The sequence below is a fragment of the Lepidothrix coronata genome, unplaced genomic scaffold (assembly GCF_001604755.1).
Source record: "Lepidothrix coronata isolate B3197 unplaced genomic scaffold, Lepidothrix_coronata-1.0 Scaffold27, whole genome shotgun sequence".
Classification (NCBI taxonomy): Eukaryota; Metazoa; Chordata; class Aves; order Passeriformes; family Pipridae; genus Lepidothrix; species Lepidothrix coronata.
Window position 1 is genome coordinate 6,624,488 of NW_016690207.1, and position 13,098 is coordinate 6,637,585.

The 13,098-nt window shown below is 47.7% G+C and overlaps 1 protein-coding gene across 1 annotated transcript in view; it reads right to left on the minus strand.

Annotated features, from left to right (window-relative positions):
• LOC108494676 (rho GTPase-activating protein 32-like) overlaps positions 1 to 13,098 on the minus strand; it is a 93,864-nt gene that overhangs the window by 32,240 nt on the left and 48,526 nt on the right. The window contains exons 3-5 of the mRNA XM_017809454.1: positions 8,402 to 8,493; positions 7,340 to 7,381; positions 6,884 to 6,968 (exon numbers count right to left, since the gene is read on the minus strand). Coding sequence (XP_017664943.1) covers positions 6,884 to 6,968; positions 7,340 to 7,381; positions 8,402 to 8,493 — 219 coding nt within the window. The remainder of the gene's footprint in view (positions 1 to 6,883; positions 6,969 to 7,339; positions 7,382 to 8,401; positions 8,494 to 13,098) is intronic.

A 13,098-nucleotide genomic window follows, 5' to 3' on the forward strand; every position in this document is an offset into this window, starting at 1 on the left:
AATTTTAATACATTTCTGTGCCACATTGGTAAAGATGATTTATAAGGGTGGCAAACAGCAGGAGGTCAATGCCAAAGTTAAAGCTGGGCTTATTACACCACTTTAAGATTTACTCTTGCCATCAAACAGCACCAAAGACTGCAACTCCACAGCTTGCTGTATTTTCAGTGTTAAAGGCAGGGGAAGGGAAAATAAGGTGGATTCCTGCAGGAGCTCAGTGTTTTCAAACTGTTGAAGAAATAATTGTACTGAATCAACAGGTAAAATCTCATTTGCTTCTTTATTTCTGGGTTCCAGCCCACCCTTCCACGTATCCAGCTCAGCTTAAAATATAAACATTATATCAGCTTAAAATAAAGAACGTTGATGGAACCAGACAAGGCTAATCCAGACAAATAAATCAAGATAAATCCTGACAGAAACTGTGAGAGGCCACTCCATAACCAGGCAGCAGAGCAATGCCACCCAAATTACCTTTACTTCATAAAAAAAGACAAAGTATTGATTTCAGAATTGTCAGTCACAGGGAGTAAAGTGTATAATTCACTTTAAAAATGACTTAGCAGTAACTCCACATGGGAACACACAGAGCTGGATACTCCTCTATGGATCAGGGTCATACCTCCACACTCAAAGTTATCCTTCCACTAAAAACCCAGGGATTTCTTTCCAGTTCACTGGGAAAAAAAACTCAAGCAAGCTGGAATTTCACAGGTGTGATCTTGTTTCAGGGAAGCATTTTTCTGAGGAGTTATTGGTGAGCTGGAAGCAGGACCAGGAAACAGCAGCATCCAAAAACTGAGGTGAACTGACTCGAATATTTTCCTGACATTTTTGGCACCAAAAAGCCCGGCCTAGAGACTCCACATTTTTCACGTTTGTTGGTCTTGGCAGGAGGCTGTGGCAGTTCTCACGGAGCTGTGGCTGGAATTATTAAGTTCATAGAAGCAGTTCCCACCTACACTTCTGAACAGTTGTTTTTATACACCCATGTCCTCAAAGCAGCCCTTGCAACATCCCCACCACCACTTCGGAAGTCAAGAGGGAAAAATCCACATGGAAAAGATGAGGAATGGGAGGGGAAGGTCTTGGTTTAAAGGGGAACATCTCAGAACACGGCCTGGTCATTGTGGGAGGAGATGAACAGCAGCCAAAATGAAGGACTAAAAGGAGCCTCTCTTCACATGCAATTCATAAAGACAAATAAACCTCAGCAAAATTGCCTTTTACTGCACCACCAAAACACCAAAATTCAGGCCAATTTTCGTGATTTTTACTAAGCACTTCCATGCTTTAGAGGGATTTGGGCAGGGAACTGCTGTTTCATGTTTTGCCTTTAAAAGTCAATATTTTTTCCTTTTTAAACACTTTGCAAATGAGTGGAATAAATGAAGACATCACAGTCTGTGGCTGCTCAGCAGTGCCAAAGCACTGACAGCATCGTGCCCACAGCAGGATGAAGGAGCCTTCCTGCACTGCAGGCTTGGGACCAAACCCTGCCGGGAGAACATTTGAGCCAAGCTGTCCAACCTCAGGCAGGGAGCATTCCCCATCCCCGTTTCTTCCAGCTGATCTAAACAACTGCTTTTAGCTGTGGCACAAACTTCATAAACCACCCCACTGAACTCCACTCAAGTGTATCTGCTCAGACTGCACCATTTTTGTTTCCTTTGCAATCCATCCCAGGCAAAAAAACCCTCCTGTCTAAAGAACAGAGACACCTTCCCAAGCACAGTCCCCCCTGCCCTGGAACATTAATATAGAAAAGGAAAAAGGCAAACCAAAGGATGACCCCGAAAAACATCTTCTGAACAGGTTTTGCTGACAACAGGCACAGAAGGGCTCAGCTGCTCTTTGGGATGTTTCTGACTGTTGAGGCATGACAGGAAAATCCAATTCCAGGGGCTGAGGGTTGGCTGGGAGGCTGTGCCAAAGGCATTCCCACAGCACACAATGCTCCTGGTCCTGACAGGAATTCCTGGCAGCTGATGCCTCCGCGGGAGGAAGTGATTGTGCTTCAAATACTTCCTCTAGCACTGATAACCTGCTCCTGCCACTGGGCCACAGCTGGGAGATAAGGAGAGGATCTTCCAGCCAGGAGCCAACCCTGCCCCAACAGGGGGTTATTTTTAGAAAGCAGCAAACACAGAGAGACAGAGACTGTGCTGTTTGAAGGGACAAATCTGTGTCAAATGCAAGATGTTGGAGTGAAATAAATGTGCATTACAGCACTTCCTTCAGCAATGGGCTTTTCAGGGAGCAAAGGATAATATCTGGGAAGCACAGAGCTGATCAGCTCTCTGTATTCCATCACCAAAACCTCCCCAGCTAAACAGAAGTTCCTAATTCTTTCAAGTGAAGAACAGAGTCTTTATTTCTGGCAGGAAGTAAAGATACTTATGGAATACCTGAGCACTGTTTATATTATTGGCACAGAGCACTAATAAAGTAAAACCACGTTTCAGGGAATCATGGAATGTCTTGAGTTGGAAGGGACCCACAAGGAGCATTGAGTCCAACTCCTGGCCCTGCACAGGACAGCCCAAAATCCCACCCTGTGCCTGAGTGTTGTCCAAACACTCCTTGAGCCCTGGCAGGGTTGGTGCTGTGACCACCAATTTGCACCATGTTAAGGAGGGCAAATCATTCTTTGTCCAAGTTAATAATGACATGGGGGGTTGCTGAAATAATTCAATTCCTGTGCATTAACAGGCCCTAAAGCTCACGAAGGGCACTCAGACACTGTGACACAGCTGTCCTGAGACACTCAGTGACATGGGAAGGGGTTCACCTGAACAGCTCCCCAGCCCTGGGACACACCACCCCAGCCCCTGGGCTGAGCCCCCTCCTGCACTGCCCCTCAGCCCCAGCAGGCTCGGGAGGAGCTGCCCTGGCTGGTGCAGGACCTGTGTGGGTCAGCAGCTCCCCGGGGAACAGCTCACACCCCTCAGGAAGCTCTTCAACCAGCAGACACTGAAACCCTGCTTACATTTCATAAGCTGCCTTAGGTACAGCCTGGGAACTCATCTGGAGTTCCACTGGGATGATTCAGGCACTTCTGAACTTCAGTGCATGGGGAGCCCTCCTGGAAGAGACTGAGGACTCCCAACAGAATCAGGGCAGGCTCAGGTTGGATCTCAGGCAAAGGTTCTTCCCCCAGAGACTGGTTGGGCACTGTCCAGGCTCCCCAGGGCAGTGGGCACGGCCCCAAGGCTGCCAGAGCTCCAGGAGGGTTTGGATGATCCTCTGGGGCACAGGGGGTGAGCCTGGGGATGGGCCTGTGCAGGGCTGAGGGTTGGACTGGATGATCCTTGTGGGTCCCTTCCAGCTCAGCATGTTCTGGGATTTGGTGACCTCCACCCTTCAGTGTCACCTGCACACTCAGGTGCCCTGAACACCAATGTGAGTGCAACCAGGATTAGTTTGTACTTTAATAAACTGATTTTGGATGTTCTGGAGAGGCATCACAGACAGGCACTGGCCAAGACTCACGGAAAGGCAGCAGAGATAAAGAGAGAAGGAGTCCAGCAGAACCAACCCAACCCAAGTTGGTAACACACAGTCTGGGTAACCACTGAGACTTTTTTTTAGCATACAGTTGTTGAATTATATTAATGTCTCTTTAAATTATAAGGGAAATTTAACTCTGTCTCAGTCTAGAGTTGCTTCTTAATGCAAACAAAATGCTATGGGGCCCTATCTCACATTTTTTAAACTTGGTGAATTTGAAGCTGCCTCAATAGGTCCCACACCTGATCAGTTATTTTCAGTTATTTTTTCACAAATCTGAGAGAAGACCAAGAGATAAGAAACAAAGTTTGCACTACCTACATGCAAAGTGCTGATGGTGACCAGTGTGTACTTTTATCATTTTCCAGGTCTAATCACAGAGAGTCTTCTGCACAAATGCAGTTTAACCACTAGGAAATGACCTTCTGTTTGTACAGAGATTTTCATGTGGACTTACCAGAGATGTATTCAATGAGTGACAAGCAGATCCAAAGAGTTGAAGAGGAGATGCTTTGTGTTTTAGCTAAATTGAGGAGAACCATGGTCTCACGGCATCCCCTTGGGCCACACAGAACACGGCAAGGCTGAGCCTCAGCTCTAAACATTTATCCCACATCAGACTAAAATATATCTGTTGGACACAACCTGGGTTTACATTACAAATTAAAAATCAATCACGCAGCCTTACAAAATAATTGCAGTAATAAACACAAGGTATTTCAGCAACACACCAGTGAGGTTTGGGCACTGATGCAACCTGTGGAGCCCAACCTGTAACTCCAGCTCTGACATCAGCTGGTGAACCAGCAACTTCCTGCCCGTGCAACACGTGCCTTGCTGACAACCACGGAGAAGGGGAAAACCTTGCTGCTAAAGCAGCCTGGCAGAACATTCCTGAAGAGCAAAAGCACCCCAAAATGCACTTTGTTCCATTAGTACAGTGTTGGGATAAGAAGAGAACAAATCCTTTCTTCTACATCTCAGCAAGTTATTTTAAAACATCCCATGAGGTGAAATGCCAGGATATTAATACCTCTTGCACCATATTATAAGTGACATAAACGTTACAAAACAACCTGAAATTTGGCCAGGCTGTTAATAGACAGCATTACACAATTCCTGACACAGCCACTTAATACTGTACTTCTCCCATGCAAATTTTTAACAGTGAATAGATTTTGAAAGGAGTTTCCACCCACCAGCCCTCAGATGCAGCTCAGTAATTTGCTATTAGGTGCCAAGCTGTCACTTCCCATCACTCCAGCCCACTGCCATTCTCTGCTCCACCTTGGGAGCACAAAGGAGCCTCCAACCTGATTAAAATGTATGAGCCCTGTGTGAAGCTATTTTTAAATCTGTAAACTAATACTGCTGTTGTATGAACAACTTTCATTTCTTTCACCATTAATACTGGTCTTCCAAGGAAAATCTGCAACGCCTTACTCTTCTGGACTTCAGGAGCAAAGCTCTTGTTCTTGAGAGATTTTTAACCATTTAAAAAAGTCATTGCAGTGAGGGGGTCTACCAGGAATCTTGCTCAGGAAAAGGAAGGAGTGAGAGGCACAGAGGGCCTGAGTCACCTATTTAAGCAGAAATTTTGCTTTAGGAGCACAAATAGTTAAACATGTATGGTTTTGCAGAGGATGATGTGGTGGGAACAGAGAATTGACCTCTCAACACACAGTCTCAGTTTTATGACAGTGCTTCCCATGCTGCCATCAGCCACTGTCCTCCTGGAATCACAGCACAGACACAGCGAGGAGACAGCTCAGGGGCTGAGATAACCAATAATCCAGCTCAATAATCAATGCCATTTTTCCTTCCTGGGCTATATCCTTCCCCAATTGCTGTTTTTCAGGCAGATCTCCTCTGCTTACAGCTGCTGGTCTGGCTGTGCCAGAGGATCACTGAGCAGGAGGATCAGCAGGGAAGCTGCAGGAGCAGCAATGACACCACAAAAACCAGGGTCAGACTCCTCCTGTTTGGGGGAACTTGCCACAAGAACATCCTGCAGGAAAGTAGGGAAAGGAAGTATTATCTGATTTTGCTTCTCCCTCTCACAAGCATAAAAATCTCAGCATATCAACCCAACAGGTATTCCCTGCCATGCTGAAAACATCCCAGGAAATGCTTAAACCCACAAAAGAATTAAATTGTTTGTCAAAAATGCCAGTGCCATGCACAGGTTGTGCTCCCTCTCCAGCTCACACACTGTGCTGAACATCCCTGAGTGATGGAAAGGAGAACTCAGAGGAGCACAGGGTGCAAAACACCCCTGGGGTGTTCATTCCTGCTCCCCGAAATGACTGAACAATTAGTGGTGTCAAATCAGCAAATTACCAGGAGACAAAAATCAGGGACATAGGTAGATCACACTGTTCCTACACACAGAAAATGAAAATAAACAGAGTTTGCAGAGACTGCTCCTGTTTGCCCAGCAGCCCCTGTCCCAAGACCCATCAGAGCTGTGTCCTCTGTGTCCAGCGTTTGGTGGGACTGCTCTGCCCAGTGTCTGCAGGGCCCACCCAGACCTGGCCTGCTCAGGGCCACGAGGTGTGAGGAGCAGCACATCCCAGCCCTGAGCAGGACCAAGCTCCTCCTCAGTGGGAATTTTACAGAGTTAAAAAAACCAGCTGCAAATTCTGCCTGCAAAGCTGTCAAGTACTACAGCAGGAAAAGCTGTAAATAATTCACTCTGGATTACAGGAAATGTTTTACAAATGAAAAGGTTGTAACCTCTCTTTGCCTACAAGGCTGGCAGATGCTGGAGGCATTTCTGCTTCTCTAAGTGCAGAACAAAATGTGCCCTGTCTGTGAGAACCAGCAGTGGCTGCTGGGTCTGAGCCCTCCCTGGTGCTGCTCCTGGAAAATGCTCCTGCCTGTGTTCCTGAGGGGTGGATCACGCAGGAGCAGAGCTGCACACTTCCAGAATTGCACCACTGCCTTGGATTTTGATGACACAGCTGCTGCAATGCACAATGCAGAGCTCTGGGAGCAGAGAAATGTGATTTATCTGTATTTACATCAATCCATTCACACAACAGTTTAATGACACACACACACAAACTGAAAATCCACATGCAGTGATTGCAGATGACTCAATAAGGAATGTCTAATGCAGCCTTAAAACAGTGACATCAGTCAAATCCAGTGGGAATAAAACCATCTCCAAGCTCAAAGGAGAGCTCCACGTGGCCGAGAGCAGATTCTGGCCCAGCACATGGAAGCAATTCCAAAGAAAGACTCTACTGCTTTTACTTCTTACTAAACATTTGGCACCAAACTCAGGGCAGGCACCTCTATTCCTCCACACCAGGTCAGTTGGCAGCCAAGCACAAGGATGTTTTGGGTATAAAGGAAATGTGGGACTCACCTGTATGTTGCCAAAATCCACGTTTTCGTAGTGGAAATGTGCACACTCAGCCATCTTCGGGAAGTGCCCCTTGGTGAAGGATAACCTGGAGCACACCAAGAGCACACCATGAGAGGAATGCAGAGCACTGCCACAAAACACAGTCACTGGGATAAACACAACAGCTTCCTCATCCCAAAGCCAAGGGAACAGAGGGATGGGTTGATGTGATGCACCAGAACAGTGGGGAAAGGAACCGAGGGAGAGAGGAGAAGTGCAGTGCCAAGTGGCTTTTCCATTGCATCCCTGGGGAACTGTGTGACATTCCAGCACCACCAGAGCCCACTGCATCCCTACAGAACCCTGTGGCATTCCAGCAACACCAGCAGCCTGGGGACACGGAGCAGGGACAAGCAGCTGCAGCTCCACAAATGCACATCCACAGCCTTACACGAGACACAAGGAAAGCAGAATTACCTGTGAAAGGCATCACAGCCCATCAGTCCCGGGGGGATGTATCTGAGGGTGCAGAACAAACTCTATTTATCCTTTGCCTCTTTCAAATCCAAAGGTCAGGCATCGTTATTCCCGAGTGTCTCCAGCTACCCTGGAGGCTGCCAGGGAGCTCCTGTGGCTCTGCACATTCTCCTGCTTCTGCTGAAGCTATTCTAGACTCCAATAGATATTTCGGGGGGGAGCCAATGAGATTGTCATTATCTTGCTCTCTCTTCCCACGGGAATACAAGTGGGAAGGGAGATGAGCATCTGGCTGCTCAGCACCAGAACAAAGAGCCACTTCCCTCACAGCAGAGCACTGGGAGAGGGGAGCCGAAGGCACAGATGGATCAATATTGGGGAGTTCTGGGCCTCGAGTCAGCACTTTTAGCAAAGTAATATTGATTATTTTTGATCCCCGTTGCAGGTTTAAAACCTTAGCTGAAGAATAACCTGGGTTACAGTCTCTGGGAGACAATCAGAGAGAGAAATATTGTATAAATCCATAGGGAAAAAACGTGGGGGATCAGAGAAGAAAAAATATCCCTTAAAAGGAAAAACTGGGTAATATCCATTCTAATGAAGATACAAAGAATGCAAAAAGAAGGGAAAAGAGGAAAAATATCAAACGAAAAATATATCTAGGCCACCCGCTTGTCCTGGTTTAGCTTTCTAGAGCATAGGGAGACAGGGAAAATGATCTCATTTACACATTGCCTGGGCTTCTCTTCAAATTTCTTCTCTCTGTTTTTTTTTCCAGTTTCAGGAGTAAACCACAGAAAAATTAACAACACTGTAACAGTGAGGTTCACAACTCTACCAAGCTTTGCTTCTATGGTCAGAAACAGGTGAGAGAAGAGCAGAGCCTCTCCCATCACCACTTTTGGATTACATCAGTCGGAATTTCGTTTCACACGGATTTTGGTTCCCCTGATGAAGATACTGTGAAAAATCGCTGCTGAATTCCCTGTATTGCAGCACAACAGCTGAACCCCAGGATAGTGAACCCGGAAGGGCAGGAAAATCAGAGAAATGTGCTCTTACTTTTTGACGTTCTTCACCTTCATGCTGGCGGTGCTGCCGCAGGAGCGCAGTGGCAGCTCCCCCGGGATCTCGGGGATGTCAGCTCCTCTGGCCTGCAGGAAGCAGGGAAAAAGGGGGTTAAAGTGTGGCTGCAAGCTCTGGACATCTCCCTGCTGAGCAGGAGCCTGTCTGCTCTGAAGGACAAACCCCACATGTGCTAAAAGTTGTGCTTCTGCCTTTTTAACACGGAAAACTGACCCTCGGGATTGGGATCTCGGATGGGATGATCCTGACTGTGAAGATCTCTCTCCCATGCTGCAGAGACTTGCTAATTCTTAGCAATAACTGTGAAATCCACTGTTTAATTCATTACTGCTTCTGGTTCTTAAAGGGCAGATTTTCAGAGGTGGGAGTCAAACAGACATTCCCAAACTCCACACTCTGGCTCCTCATTAAGGACCTGGTTTTCCAGGCATCTGTGCAGAGGCACTGAAGCAGCTGGATAGCTCACACAGTGGAAAACCAAGATGCCAGAGCTGCTTTCGTGTGGGAGGTGACCTTTTAAAATAGAGGTTTGAAGCTATTGGTTTAAGTGCATGATGATATTATAACTCCTTAATCACTGGAATTGAATTACTTCAGTGAGGTCAGAACTCCAAACTCCCTCCTTTCTGTTCTGTCACACTTTCCCATCCTCTCCTTCCTCCAGCTGCTCTTTCCTGAGCCATGAGCTCAGCTGGGCTTGGATTCTCCATCCCAGGGACTCTGAAACACTGCAGGGGCTCCTCCTGCTGTGCCAACCCTGAACTCCAGAGGAATGAGGGGGTTCAAGAGAGGCTTTGATGGAGAGAGCAGTGACCAAACAGCAAGACCAGCACAGACTTCGCAGAGCAGGAGGAGAAAAACATGGTCCCTGACGCTGGGGGAGATGGATCATCAGTGATGTGGGTGAGACCAGTTGAATGAGCTTTTTTCTGCTTTACACAATGCACTACAAACCAGGAATCACATCCCAAAGAGCGAGTGCTCATGAAGAGGAAGAAAGACACATCAGTATTCCTCCTCTTACAGGCCTGGAACAAAAAGGTATTCCATCCATCCATTCTACTGGCAGGAGTAAAGGGATGACTGCTGTGATGGCAGATCCACACTGCTCCACCCAAAGGTCTCTGAGCAGTGATGATCAGCCCCAAGGCTGTCACATGTAACAATAAAGCTGGATGCTGCAGTGGGAAATGTGGAACAATTGGTCCTCACCCCCAAAACTTTCCAGCTGGCCCATCCCAATCCCAGCTGGCAGCCCTCTCGTGGGATGAACAGCAGCGGAAGCTCCGATTTTCCCTTGCCATGGGTCCAATGTCCCTGTGCTTCCCCTCCTCACCAAGAGCTGCAGTGGGTCAGTCAGAACCATCCCCTGCCTGTAAATCCCACCCAACAGCAGCAGAGGGAGAGTGACCCCCGAGCTCCAGGCAGGCTCAGGGCACAGCTACAGCCCCTCATCTCCTGAGGGTCCTGTCACAGTCCCCAGGCACACACGAGGGCTTTGGGTCCATTCACCTGCTCTACACAACTGGAGTAGAATCATGGAATCCCAGGATGGTTTGGGTTGGAAGGGACCTTAAACCCATCCAGTGCCACCCCTGCCATGGGCAGGGACACCTCCTATAGCTCAGGTTGCTCCAAGCCCCGTCCAACCTGGCCTTGGACACTTCCAGGGATGGGGTAGCCACAGCTTCTCTGGGCAACCTGTGCCAGGGCCTCCCCACCCTCCTAGCCAAGAATTCCTTCCCAATATCCCATCTAACCCATTCCCCCTTGCCCTGGCACTCCAGACCCCTGTCAATGGTCTCTCTCCACCTTTCCTGTTGCTCCTTCAGGCACTGGGAGGCCACAATGAGGTCACTCCAGGGCCTTCTCTTCTCCAGGCTGAACAGTCCCAATTTTCTCAGCCTTTCCTCACAGCAAAGCTGCTCCATCCTTTCAAATCATCCTGGTAGCCTCCTTTGCACAAAATCAACCAGGCTGCAGGAGCAACCATTTCTCCCTTGACACGGGGACTCCAGGACGACCCTCACCAAACAAAAACAGGGACAGTATTTATTCCCTTAAATAAACCTGTCCTGGGCTGCCTGACGCCTACTGAGCACACAATTACTTCAGGATGTAATAGGACACTTGAGAGTCTCATTGTGAATTTTAGCATTAAGAGGATCACCAATTTAATAAACCTTAGAGGTCTTTTACATCAGAAAATAACTAATTACAGGAATAAATGTGCCATTCCCATAAGCTGCTTTAAGGCAAAGCTGGATGTGCTTGCTTAATTTTTCTAAAGGAACAGAATTTCTGTAGGAAGAAAAATAGTTTTTCTCCTCTATCAGCAGTAGGAGCTGGTGGGATATAAAAATAGATAAACAATCTGACAGAAAACGTGGGCTTTGAGCCAGTGTGCAGCAGTGGGCACAGACTACCCTGGATGTGACTCAAACAGCGTGGGCACAGCTCACACCCCCAGAGCCCCAAATGCCAGCAGCTCTCTTGGAAAAACTTGTATTATCCTCTTCTTCCCAGCTGAGCTCTGTCCAAAGCATGCTGGAAGGAGATCTCTGCCTGTCCCCTTTCCAGTAGTCTGTGTCCATTTAACTGGACAATGAGATACAGTAATTAATACATTAATTAACTTTCCCAATTAGACCGGAGCTCTCTGGACTCTGCTGCAGAACAAGGCTCTCCAAGGCTCACAGCTGAGGGGAAAGGGCAGAACTGATCCTGTGCAAGCTGAAATCTTTACAAGGAGGTACCACCAACACCAGAAAAAAACCTGGTGAGGAGACAGATACCAAAATAGAAACTTACTGCAATTTTAGCAACCCCATTACTCCTAAACAACCACAGCTCCTTTCCATTCAAAGATACACAGCTACATAAAATGCATTTTATTTACCCCGAATTTGCACCTATTTTGATCCCAAACTTGGCATGCAACATGTCACCCTAAGTCACTCTCCTCTCCGAACACAAACAAAATCCTCCAAATGAGATTTGTCATCTTTTGTGCTTTGTGCCACAGTAATTGCATTTTAAAAATCATTTTGAAACAGCTGGATTATTTGCATCTGAAAATAAGCTACCTGGTATCATCAGTGGCTTCTCCCTTGCCTGCTCTCCATGCCTGGCTGTGCTGAGGAAACCTGGTAATTGCATAGCAAATCTGTTCATGCAAATTGTTCAGTCCCATTGTCCCAGCTCAGTGTCACTGCTGCACCAACCTGGAACCTGGTAAACAAACCAGGACTGGCTCCAGAATGCAGGGAATTCATTTATCAGCACCCTCAGGCCTCTCCCCTCTCCAGGGAAGGGTTTTGAGTGACACCACTTTACCAGCCCCCCCCCAAACTAAGACATTCTCCCACCAAAAGCCCCCCAAAGACTCTCCTTGCAGGACAATATTGGAGAACTTCAGTGTTTTGCCACAGATCCCTGCAGGGCCTGGGGGGCAGGTGGATCCCACTAAACCCTCTGCTCTAAAGCCATCCTGGGAGAGTAGCTCTCTGTCTGTCCCTGATGGACCCCAGAATCACGGAACTGCTCAGGTTGGGAAACACCTTTAGGATCAAGTCCAACCATCAACCAGCACCACCACCATGGTCACCACTAAACCATGGCCTCGAGTGCCATATCCAGATATTTTTTCAACACTTCCAGGGATGGCGACTCCACCACTGCCCTGGGTAGCCTGTTTCAATGCTTACCCACCCTTTCAGTGAGGAGATGTTCCCAATATCCAAACTAAACCTCCCCTGTTGCAACTTGAGGCCGTTCCCTCTCCTCCTGTCCCTTGTTCCCTGGGAGCAGAGCCTGACCCCCCCCTTCGGTTCCTTCTTCTTTTCGGGGGTTTGCGGGTTCGGAGGTTCCCCCGGGGCTTCTTTTTTTCCGGGTTGGGCCCCCCCCAGCTCCTTCAGCTGCTCCAGCCCCTTCCCCAGCTCCGTTCCCTTCCCTGGGGATGTCCAAGTGTCACTGCCAAACTCCCAGGGAACCCAGAAGTAGAATCAGGAGCTCTCCCAGATCAGCATGTTCAGCTTTAAGCACTTGAAATTTCTGGTCCTTTTATTTATAACCACGATTTGGGAAACTTCAGCTTTGTGCTCTCCAGCACACAAAACCCGAGTCATAAATAATTTATATCCACCAATGCCGCTGCATAATATGAAAGGATTTTCTCCTAAAAAGTCTCCTTGCATTTATCAGAAAACATGTCAACCCGTCTCACTCACATCCAGAGACGTAACACAACCTGAAAATACGTGGAACACCGAAGACAACAGCCCAGTGAACACGAGGGGATGGAATTTCCACCTTGGGATCCTCGACAGGGGAGAATATCGAAGCAATGCAGAATCCACAGCCAAGAGCTTACACTGGGATGCACAAGAAACCTGGAATCCTACATGTAATGCCATGGAATACGTGGAATCCCACCAGTAATCCCATAATTGGCTTTCCACAACACTACAGAAAGAGCCCTGAGGAGGTACCACGGGTAGGACACAAGACTCAGCAGGTCAGGATGGACCCAGGACACTGAATCCAGGTGGGATTTCTGCAGGTGGGAATTTAATCCAAGAGTAGCTATTAGACAGGCACTAACTCTTCCTACTGTCAGTCTCTCACCAACACCAGTTTGGAGGGACCAGATTGCTCTGGGTTCTTTCAGCACA